Source organism: Lynx rufus, unplaced genomic scaffold (genome assembly GCF_022079265.1).
Source record: "Lynx rufus isolate CCGP_SWC_20201006 ecotype Redwood Valley unplaced genomic scaffold, mLynRuf1.p SCAF_12, whole genome shotgun sequence".
Lineage (NCBI taxonomy): Eukaryota > Metazoa > Chordata > Mammalia > Carnivora > Felidae > Lynx > Lynx rufus.
The window spans coordinates 67,655,237-67,666,719 of NW_025814826.1; the positions used below are offsets into that span (position 1 = coordinate 67,655,237).

The 11,483-nt window shown below is 62.1% G+C and overlaps 1 protein-coding gene across 1 annotated transcript; it reads left to right on the forward strand.

The window, feature by feature from the left end:
- The first annotated feature begins 772 nt into the window (after positions 1 to 772).
- GPIHBP1 (glycosylphosphatidylinositol anchored high density lipoprotein binding protein 1) lies at positions 773 to 2,602 on the forward strand. The gene is made up of 4 exons (XM_047073838.1): positions 773 to 837; positions 1,347 to 1,472; positions 1,913 to 2,029; positions 2,157 to 2,602. The coding sequence occupies exons 1-4, from the start codon at positions 786 to 788 to the stop codon at positions 2,387 to 2,389; spliced, it is 528 nt and encodes a 175-aa protein (XP_046929794.1). The 5' UTR covers positions 773 to 785; the 3' UTR covers positions 2,390 to 2,602.
- The last annotated feature ends 8,881 nt before the right edge of the window (positions 2,603 to 11,483 follow it).

Sequence of the window (11,483 nt, forward strand, 5' to 3'; positions counted from 1 at the left end):
GGCTTTCACGCGATACACCACCAGCTGGAGGGCAGGAGAAGGGAAGGCGGGTCCCTGAGGCTCCCAGGAAGCTTCCCCCCCCCCACCTGCCCGGCCAGCTCCCACTCAGCAAGCAGCATGGGGAGAGGCCGGGGGTACCTCCAAGGTCAGGGAGGGATGGGGTGTGCGGTGGGTGGGGGCTGGAAGGCCTCCCCGAGGAGATGCCGTCTCAGCAGGTGAGGGATGAGCTCCTCGGGTACAGGCAGAGCTAGCTGCACCCACCAAAGCCTTGGGGGGGGGCGCATAGCGGGCACAGCCATGGTGTTTGTATTAAAATACTCTCTGAGCAGCTGTGGAACGTTGGCGAGGCTGACTCGGGGTTGAAGGTCAGTGATATGCAGCTTGAGGGTCCGGGACGCCAAGCTCCGGTGTCTGCACAGCCGGGGCTGGCTCCCAGGGGGCGCAGGTGCAGGGCGGGTGGGCAGGACGGCTTCCGGGGCCAGGTTTGCGGGCCAGCGAGCGAGCCAGGCTGGGGAGTAGCGGCACAGGTGGACAGGACGCCCCCAAGGCCGACCACAGTGACTTCCCGTTCCCCCCGGCCCCCGAAGTCAGGGAGGGAAATGGCCGTCCCTGGCCTGATGCCTGGCTCTGGGGCCAGAGTGAGGCCCATTGTTTGAGGCTGGAGCTGGGGGGGGCCGGGGCCCAGGGGCCTCCAGGAAGCCCCCAGAAGTGCCCTCTGTCCCACTTCCCACAGATCCAGCGCCTGAGCAAGGAGACAAGCACACAGCCCTGTCAACCCCGGCAGGATGAAGGTGCCCACGGCCGTCCTCCTGGCCCTGCTGCTGTGCCAGCAGCCAGGTACTGGGGCAAGGGGACACCCCTGCAGCAAGGGGGGGGGGCGGCATCGTCCGGGCCCACGGGGCCCCTCGGAACACCCAGCCTGGGGCGGGACTGGGGAGAAAGGGATCGGGCTGGAATCTGAGGCCAGAGGGAGGTGGACGTCAGCTGTCCTGGGCTCCCACAGATCCCCAAACCTGCCCCTCCCTAGCCCCAGATTTCACTTCTTCAAAATGCAGGTCCCGGTCTCGGTTTCCTCTTCTGCAAACTAGCCCACCCTGAGGGGTTCCGGGTGGGGGGCAGCTGCTGCAAAGGGCTGGCCCACGGCCGCGGATGCTGTCGGTAGAGACAACGCCAGGCCACACGCCAGCAGGGCCGCCAGCTTGGGGGTCACCAGAGGGGGCACGGTGGGGAGGGAGAGAGCACAGAAGTGGTGAAGCACAGGTGGGGGGCGGGGAGGGGACACAGCCTCGAGCGTGTGTCCCCTGTGCGCGGGTAGCAGGGGTTCACAGACGTGCCTGTGTGGCCAGGCAGAGGGCAGGTGCAGGGCGAGGAGGAGGAGGACGACGACGCGGACTTTGGGCTGGATGGCTATGACGATGACGATGAGGAAGAGGAGGAGGAGGCCAGTGTGACTGCAGGCGGCAGGGGCAGAGGTGCCCGTCTCCCCCGACCCGAGGGCGCAGGCACTGTGTGCGCCCCGCTGAGTGCCGGGCTCGCTGGCGGCTGGCATAGGGGGACCGTGTGTCACCTTGCCTGCCGGGGGAGGGGGAGGAAGAGCCCTGGCCCTCGGCACACCCGTCACCTCTCCCCTGGCTGGGACCCTCCGCCACCGTCCAGAGTAGGGAGCCTAGAGTCGGAGCCGCTGCGGGGCGGGGAGGCCGTAGGGGCTGGCGGAGCAGAGAGGGCGCGGTGGAGGCCCGGCACGGGGAGACTAGCGCAGAGGCCCCGGGCGCAGAGAAGGGGGGCGGAAGGGGTGCGGGGAGGCTCCTGCAGGGCAGGCTCTCAGAGGGGTGAGAGCCGGCAGCAGCACGGGCCGCAGGGGGAGGCGCGGGGGGCGGGCCGCGGCCCCGCCTGAGCCCTCCTCGCCTCTCAGCCGTGCTGCAGTGTTACTCCTGCCAGGCCCTGCACAGGGGGGAGAGTTGTGACCGGATTCAGAACTGCGTCCACAGCCACAGCTTCTGCAAAGCCATCGTCTCCCACGGGAACACCGGTGAGCGGGCCACTGGGGTGGCCGCAGCGGGAGGAGCCCCGTCTCCCCCTGCCGAAAGCGCACAGCCCGGAGCGGGGCCTCCCCCCTGCCCCGGCCCGTCCCGGGTGATCAAGCCGTTCCCTCCCAGGGTCGGGCCCTCTGACCACCTACTCGGCGTGGTGCGCAGACGCGTGTCAGCCCTTCGCCAAGACAGTGGAGGGGACCCTGATGACCATGACCTGCTGCCAGTCCACACTCTGCAACCTCCCACCCTGGCAGGACCCACTGGGCCGGGGGGCAGGGAGCCCCCAGGGCAGCCCCACTCTGGTGGCCACTGTCCTCCTCAGCCTCCTCCCGGGCCTTCAGGCCGTGGGGTCCTGAGTGGGTGGTCCCACCCCGACCCCAGCCGGGCTTACACCCTGGATGGCCAGCACTCACTCCAGTGCCTTACCCACCTGCCCATCCCCCACCCCCCGGCTTTGGAGAATAAACGTGGAGCGACTTCAGGGGTACGGCCAGCACTGGCTCCTCCCTCCCCCGCGTGTCCCCGCGTGTCCCCGCGTGTCCGATCTGTCTGGCATCTGCGGCCTCTCTCCCCACTGCCTGTGCCAGGACGTGGGCCTCAGGTCCAGGCCTCAGCTGCTCAGAGGGTGGGTCCACACGGCCTGGGGAGAGAAAACACGTGTCATATGCCGGAGTCGGGGGCGGGGGGGGGGGGGCGGCCCCATTCTCTCCTCACCCTCCCGCCACTGAAACGCCTCCATGCACGTGACTGTTGCCTGGGTTCCTGAGAAGTGGGCGGTGGGAGGGGCTGGGAAGAGAACCCAAGTGTGCCCCAGTGTCCACTGTGGCCAGGCTGGCACCGTTGGCTGCTGGGCTCTTGGCCTTCCTGACTGGTGCCAAGACAGAGCCCTGGGACAGGAGGGAGGAAGCCTGGGTCTGGGCCTCAGTTTCCCCATGGATAAGTGTGGAACAAGGCCCTTGATCTCCACCAGCTCAACATCCCCAGGGTAGGGAAGCCCAGGGTCCTCCACTGCCTGTCAAGGATCTCCAGCAGGTAGACAGCCTCCCACTCTCTGTTTCCTTCTTTCCTTATTAGTGAAAACCTCCAGGTCTGGTGGGGGGGACAGATCCCTGAGGTGGAAGTGACATGTCTTTCTTCTTCTCCTTCCTCCTTCCTGTTCCCTGAAATGGTGGCTGGGGCTCAGCAGCCACTTTGCACCATGAGGCAGCACACTGAGGCTAGTAGGGCAGCATGGAGGAAGGGGCCTGGATCGCTGGTGACCAGGAACCACTGTACTAGCCCCACGCTGCCTACCTTAGGACCCCTTTCCTTGGGAGAGAAATAAATTGCTGTGGGGTTGAAGCCAGTTGTCTGGGTTTCTCTGTCATTGCCTTTGCACATTCTATCATACATGTTCACTCCCGCACGTGCGTCCCTTCTCACATTACTCCCGCTAGTGCACACACTCATGGGCACACACCCACCCACACGGCCCCCTACTAAAGCACATCAGAGAACAAGCAGAGCTCGGGGGCCACACTGAGTTAAAATGTTAGGTAAGCCCAGGTGCCCGGTTCCACGACCCTGGGTGAACGCTCCATGACCGAGATGAACGCCTTCACCCCCCAGCTGGGTTTCCCTGTCTACTAGGTGGGAGGGGAGAAGGGCCCTCCTGGCCGGGCCAGCCTCAGTGAGGCCCCGGGGAACGCGACACGCCCGGCAGGCAGTGCGCACTCAGCAAAAGTGAACTGTTGTCGGTGCCACCCCACGGGCCCCAGCTCCTGTGCGTGCTGATGGGAGTCCCTCGCGACCAAAAGAGACCCGATTAGCCTTGCTCCTCCCCCCTTAGAAGCACTGGGTGCTTCTGCGTCACAGAATTCTCCCTCCAGCTTCTGCCTTAGAGCCTGCTCTAAGTGCTCTAAGTCTGAGTGCACAGGACCCCCCAACATCTCTGGAGCCGACCCTCTTTCACGGTCCTCGGCACCGGGTGCAGGCTACAGAGCCCGCCCTGGCCTCGGGCTCCTGATTCTGCGACAGCCTCTTCTCTGGGGTCCTGGGGCCCTGCCAGGACCTGCCCCCTCCCCATTCCTGCCCCTAGGGAAGCAGAAGGGGCAGCCTGACCCCTCCCGGGGCTCTAACCTGCTCCTGAGGGCACAGGAGGAGGCAGGCTCAGATGTGGTGAGGACTTCACGCGGCGCAGAGAAGCCTGCCTGCCGGGCACCCTGTCCCGAAACACTGCCCCTCCCAGCCACCCCAACGAGCCCAGTGTCCCCGCCACCCCAACAAGTCCGCCTGAACAAGGAGACACTGAAATGAAGGCGTCGGCAGGCTGTGCTTTTGGGAGCTGCGATGGCCCGTTTTGCGTGTCGGCCTGACTGGATGGCGGGTGCCCCAGGATGTCTGGGTGTGTCTGTGAGTTTCCAGAAGAGATTAGCATTAGAGTAAAAAGATCGACCCTGCCCGCGTGGGTGGGCCTCACCCAATCTGCCGCCGACGGGAGGGCCCGAAAGGACGAAAAGGCGGGAAGGGCAAGTTCACCCTTCTGGAGCTCGATGTCCGTCCTCCCCTGTCCTCAGGCACCGGGGCCCCCACTCCTCAGGCTTCTGGGTCTCCAGCTCGCAGAGGCAGGGGGGACACCTCTCGGCCCCCACAGCCACGTGAGCCACCTCCTGTACTCAGTCTCTGGCCAGTGCCGCAGGACACCCTATTGTTTCTAGCAAGGAGCCCCCGCTCCCTCGCTTCCTCATGGCCTCCTGTGCTCCGGCTCGCAGCCCCCCTCCAACCTCTGTCTCTGCACCGTCTTCTGCCTCAAATCTCCCTCCACCAACCCCTTTCGAGGGCCTTTGTCGTGACCTGGGACCACCAGATAATCGAGAACAATCTCTCATCCCCAGACCCTCAAGCCCATCACATCTGCAAAGGCCCTGTGCCTATGAGGCCACACGTCCAAGGCTCCAGGGATTGGGACCTGGATGTCAGCCAGTGAGTTTAGCACCGCCCAACACAGACCCCCTGGACGCCTGCCTGGCTGCGCGCTGGGCCTCGGACCCAAGGAGGATAAAGCCCAGTCCCAGGGCCCAGTGGAAGGGCTCACCTGGTCACAGGGGCCACAGCCCAGAAGTCAGGGGTGGCTGTCAGCCCATGCGTGGCCCCTAAGTATACACCTGCCATCCAGACAGGATTCAGACGACCCTGCCTTTGCTCATGACCGGATTCAGGCTCCTAGAGGGTCAGGAGTTTTTTAAAAAATTTAATGTTTTATTTATTCTTGAGAGAGAGAGAAAGACACAGAGCATGAGCGAGGGAGGGGCACAGAGAGAGAGGGACAAAGAATCCAAAGCAGACTCCAGGCTCTGAGCTGTCAACACAGAGCCCGACGCGGGGCTCGAACTCACGAGAGCCGTGAGACCATGACCTGAACCGAAGTCAGACACTCAACCGACTGAGCCACCCAGGCGCCCCAGGGTCAGGATTTTTAAGGTTGAATATATGATGGGCCGGTGGGGGAGGGCGAGCCCCCACGCTGCCCCTGTGGGCACGGCCGCCTGTGCCTAGAGGCTGCAGTCACGCCCAGCCTGAGGTGACAAACACCCTTCCCTCCGCCGGATGCGCCACTGCCCACACGCAGCTGTGCCTGGAGCCACGCGCCACCGCTGGCTGTCACAGAGATTCCAATAATTCATGGGACAGATTCTAACCACACCTCCCTCCCGCGAGCTCTAACCATCTGAGGACACAGGCACAGAGACGTGGGGATCTAATGCCCCCCAAGGAAGCGGGCGGCCCCAGGGTAGGGGGTAGGGGTGGGGAGGATGCAGGCAGACCCCAGAGGGTGTGAGAGGGACAGTGACAGAGCCCGAGGGTGACAGGCCTCCCCAGAACCCACCCCCCTTGGGCACTGGGGCAGCAAAGGTTACCCCAACGCTCACCCTCCCTTGGAACCAGGTGTCTGGGGAATGGGACTCCTCCCTGGTCCACACAGGCTGGTTGTCCCCGTGTCCTCACATGCTCGTTCCCCCCCCCCCAGCATGTCTGCTGCTCTTCTTGTAAGGACACCAGTCGGCCTGGATCAGGGCTCCCAGTGACCTCCTTTACCTCAATCACCTCCATAAAGACCCATCTCCAAGCACAGTCGCCCTCTGCGGCCCTGAGAGCAGGACTCAGCGTATGGATCTTGGGGACGTAATCCGGCCACTAACAAGGGGCTGAGACAGAGCTCCGTGAGGGCAGCGAGAGTGGCGTCAGCCCTGGGCTGAGTTTAGGGAGGTGTTTGCCAAGGATGGGGGAGATGGGGCCTGATGGTGACAGCCTGGCGCAGGTGGGGGGCCCTGCAGACAGATGGGGGTGCTGTAGCACATGCTCAAAAAGCCAAGAATTCAGCTCACAGGCACCAGGCTCCCGCCCGTGACCTTTATGACCACATTTGGCCACCAGGCAGGATTACATGCTCCTGCTGGCTTCCTCAGTACTCCCTCCATCTGTCCATCAGGGTGCTCAGTGACCTGTCATGGCCCTTGTCATGCCCGTGTCCCCCATAAGTTCTGCATCCACCTGGCCCGAGAGCACTGGGTTCTGCACACAGACCTTCTCTGTAAATGGAGACACGCCCCTCTCTGCAAATCCCACCCGCAAACCCCACCCCCACCACCCGATTCCCCAGGGTGTCCCTGTCCTGCAGAGCTGGTGGTCTCGATGGTGACTCGGCCTGGGCCGGCCTCAGGAGGCTGTGCGGTCGCTCGCCTGCAGACCCCATGCGCATGCCCCATAGAGAGCCCCTCCCGACCGGAAGGCGTCCTCCCCGCCTCAGCCTGCTGGCAGGTACCCCACCTGAGAAAAGTCAGGAAAGGAAACCTCACTAACATGGGAGCGGGGAGTTTCGGCAGGGGGAGCTCTCACACCCGCTACTCTCCCGCAAATGCAACAGGAAGAGAGCGGTCCTGGCGGTCCTACCACTTTCCCTACTCCTTTACCGCTGGGCAGGTGGAAGGAAGATTTCCTCCTGCCCCGGCAACAGCCCAGCCAATGAGAGGCTGATTCAGCCCAGCCAATGAGAGACTGCCACAGCCCAGCCAATGAGCAGCCACTACACTTCCAGCTCCCAGTTTAGTCCAATGGACTTTGTGTTTACAACAGCCCCTCCCAGCCCCGCCTCTTCTCTGTAAAAGAGCCTTCTCCTTCCTGGCTCTGCGGACTTACTTGCCTGCGGTCTTGCTTTGCCGGGGCTGCGGCCCTCTGCCATTCCCGAACAAACCCATTATTGCTGGTAAGACGACTGGAAGTTTTATTTTGAAGGTTAACAACTCCCAGGCCCCGCTTCCGCACTGGAACCGGGATCGTGGACCCGCACCACCGCCCTCGGGAGCTTGTGGCGCGTGTGGGTGGTGGAGCCCCGCGCAACTTCCGTCCTCAGAGCGGCGAGGATGCCGCGCTCCGGAGGAATCTGGAAGCTGGCGTGCAAACTGGCACGATGTCTGCGGTGGGGGGGGGGGGGGGGGGGGGCTGGGCCAGCGCGCCCTGTGACCCGGCGGTTCCACCGGAAGAGGTCGGCCCTGCAGACACCAGGCCCTCGTCTGGACCGGCCTCCTGGGCAAAGTGCGTCAGCTCTGCTGGCGCCGCCGGTGGGTGACGGTGCGCACTCGTGTGAGGTCCCCGCTTCTACACTGAGCAGGGGGCCTGAGGCACCCCTCCAAAAGCCCGGCTCACCCATCGACAAGGAAGGACACGTGTCCCAGAGGCCAGCGGCACAGGACAGCGAGAGGCTGCAGGCGGTGGGCCAGCCTCTGGGCCTTGGTCAGGCTTGAGTGACCTTCAGAGCCTGCCCCTCACCCCAGGGCACGTGCAGGTACTGGGACCCTCAGAGGGTGCTCCTCAAGAGCCTGATGCTGGAAACTTCTGGAGCCTGGTGGCCCTGGGTAAAGGCTCCGCCCTGAAGCGTGGGTGCTGTCGAGGCTTCCTGACCTTTGTCAGTGTGACACGGGAGCTGCTAAGACAACAGAGGAGCCCATGCAGCTCCGGGGCTGACTGCTGACCGCTGCGGGCTGTGTGACCTTGGCCACCCATGTAGCCTGTCTGTGCTCAGTCCTCTTGTCCACAAAACTGGAGAAGAGCAGAACCCGTCTCCGAGGGTCCGTGCGGAGGCTGCCAGGCCCCGGTGCTCCAATGCCAGGGCTGACTGTGATGGCCCCTGCTCTCACCCCTGGAGCTGTTCCTGGGGGTGAGGGCTCCAGGCCCCCTCACGCTGGCCTGTGGAGGCATCGCTTCTCTCCCCTCCCAGCACTGAGTCCACCCACTCACCCGGCTCCCTTCTGTTGCCTGACAAGTGACCCCTAACATGGAGTCGACAAACAAGGCCGAGGGACCCCTACCCAAGGTGCCTCGCCACCGCCACCTTGCAACCAGCCTGGGGCTGCCTCAGGGCGCTGGGTGCCCCATCCAGTCCTGACACTGGGAGCAAGCTGAGGAAGAATGCTGTGCCCCCTTCCTTTCTGGGCCCACAGGACCTGCCAGCTGGGGGAGGGCACGTGCAGATCCTCCCTGGGCACCCCTCCCCTGCAGCCTCCGTCCTCCCCACGACCCTGAGCTCCTCCCCTCTCCTGCCCCCCCATTGTCCCCTTGGTGGCCTGCCATTGTCCACTGACCCAACCCCACCCCAGGATTGAGTCCTAAGGTGGTCTCAGGACTTCCTTTCTCCCAACACAGGAAGCAGGTGGCCACAGTGCACTTCCTGCCCTTGTTCTCCCTGTGAGGATGAGGCATTGACCCAAAAGCAGGACGCTCCTGAGGATGGAGATTGCTGAATCCCGGCCCTCTGGTGACCGCCAGGTTTGCAGAAGCCGATGGACCCAAGGCTCATCTGGAACCTCCCAGAAAGGGGGGGATCACGGGCCCCCACCTGAGAGCTGCGGAGGGGTCTCATTGTGGTCAGTGTCCCCTGACACTCAGGCCTCCCAGCCTCAGAGGAGGATCCCTGCACAGAGGTGCATCCCACCTGAGGGAGCGGCAGGGGGGCCGCCTGGGCTCTGTGATGGGCCTGCTGGCAGGGGTGGGGGGGCCACCTGGCCACAGGCTCTTAGAGAATGGGGGGAGGGGGGAGGAATGGAGACACGGGAAAGCCTCACTCATGCCTTCCCCTACTCCGTGTCATCGGTCCTCCCAAAAGGAGCCTGAGATGAGCAGTGAATGTGGCAGTGTCGGGGCCACAACCCGGCTCTCATCCCACCGCAGAAGACGCACCTGGAGAGACCCGATCCCAGAAATCCTGACTTCGGAATGTTTGCAGAGGAGGAAGCATCGAATGCGCCAGCCACAGGCGGGGGGCCTTTCCTTCCAGACGGCACGCCGTCACAGAGTCACGGGCTCAAGTGAAGGAAACAGAGTCACAGAGTGATGCCACAGGCTTGAGGGAAGGAAGCTTACCTCTTGGAAGAAGCCGTGCGAGCAGACCACAGCCTCTCGGCCCAGGGTGGGCCTGACAGTGAATTTACGCTGCGGGGGACGCGGCGGATGTCACCTGGGGGTGGGGCTGCCCTGGCCTGTTGCCACCCACGCGACACCCTAGTAATTTGCCTCCGGGGGAACCTGTCCGCAGATGAACATGGGGAAGATCACATAATTGGAGAATGAGTGTACTTACTGCCCACCTTGTCATAAACTGTAGGCTCCAGGAGTCAGATGTGAGTTTTTCTAGGTGTGTGACCCATAACTGAGGAACAAGCCCACAGGTAAGGAATCAGCGTTTCTTGGAAGCATACTAAACCTGATGGCCTCTTATGTCTCCACCTTGCTCCGCGTCCAAGGCTTCACTGAGCCCCTTGTGCGTCGCCACACCTGTGCTCCCGAACAGCGTGGCTCTGGACCTGGCTGCCCAGTAGAATCGTCCAGGGGCACTTTAAAAAAAATTTTTTTTTTCAACGTTTATTTATTTTTGGGACAGAGAGAGACAGAGCATGAACGGGGGAGGGGCAGAGAGAGAGGGAGACACAGAATCGGAAACAGGCTCCAGGCTCTGAGCCATCAGCCCAGAGCCCGACGTGGGGCTCGAACTCACGGACCGCGAGATCATGACCTGGCTGAAGTCGGACGCTTAACCGACTGCGCCACCCAGGCGCCCCCAGGGGCACTTTTAAAATACCAGCGTTGGGAGCGCCTGGGTGGCTCAGTCAGTTACGCGTCCGACTTTAGCTCAGGTCATGATCTCAAGGTTCGTGAGTTCCAGCCCCGCATCAGGCTCTGTGCGGACAGCTCGGAGCCTGGAGCCTGCTTCAGATTCTGTGTCTGCCTCTCCCCTGCTCACACTCTTTCTCTCTCTCTCTCTCAAAAAATAAATAAGCATTAAAAAAAATTTTTTTAATGCCAGTGTTGTGTGTCCACTTCCCCGCCCCCACCCATCAGTTAGAACCCCTGGGAGGGGGGTCCAGGCAACGGTTCCCTAAGCTGTGCAGGTGTTTGAGATGCACGGCTTTGGCTGAGCGGCACTGCACCGAGGGGCCTGCCTTCTGATGCCCCCTAAGCTGACCGACCACGAGGGTCACCGGGGGGCCTCTATGGTCGTGCGTCACGGGGTTCAGCCCCTATGGCATTGCTTCACGAGCTCTTGTGTGACACCTGAAAAAAAACTTTTTCAAGGATGCTAGGGTGATTCTAATGGACAGTTTTACCGTGGCCCAGAGTGAAATACTATCAAACAGCATCACCTGCTCCAGAGAAATCGTTCGTGAAAGGAAGCGTCCGCGGCCGTAGCAAACTTCACGCTGCCGTCTTATTTTGAAACTGGCCACCGCCTCCCCGGCTTCACAGCCGCCGCACGGACCACCCAGCAGCCGTCGTCTTCGGGGCAGACCCTCGGCCAGCAGAGACGCACTGGCTGAAAGCTCAGCTGGCGGTTTTAGCAAGAGAGTATTTTTGTAATGAAGGTACATACATTGTTTTTTCAAAGACACAATGCTGTTGCACACTTAATAACTCACAGTATTGTGTAAACATAATTTTTATAGCCACTGGGAAACCAAAAAAAGTCATTTGACTCACTTCATTGCAATATTTGCTTTTACTACTATGGTCTGGAACCCAACCCACCCTCCTAGGTGCGCCTGTACGTGATAAACACACTGATAAGGAGATTACATAGTGTGTTAGTGGAACGTGTTATGAGAAAATGCAGGACGGGTGGGGGAGTCAGGGGTGGGAGAAGAGACCAACTATGGTGTTATGGACTCTGCTCCCCTCTCCAAGCGCAAGGGGCACCTGGGACTTGCTTCTAAGGTGACACAGGTCGTCACTCCTGCAGTTAGGTCACATTGTATGATGGTGACAGGAGATGCCTATGGTTCTGTTGTTATATGAGGAAGGTACCAAGAGGTGGCCCCCCCGGTTAGACTATGTTCTGTGACAGTCCATCTGAGCAACCTGGGAAGAGAGGCTCTCCCACTGGCCCTGAAGGAGCAAACAGCCATGCTGGGAACTGGCCTTGGA

Coding starts and splice junctions, on each gene's coding strand:
- GPIHBP1 (XM_047073838.1), top strand. CDS start 786: ATGAAGGTGCCCACGGCCGTCCTCCTGGCCCTGCTGCTGTGCCAGCAG. Junction 838..1,346: donor GCTGCTGTGCCAGCAGCCAG/GTACTGGGGCAA, acceptor CTGTGTGGCCAG/GCAGAGGGCAGGTGCAGGGC. Junction 2,030..2,156: donor CGTCTCCCACGGGAACACCG/GTGAGCGGGCCA, acceptor GTTCCCTCCCAG/GGTCGGGCCCTCTGACCACC.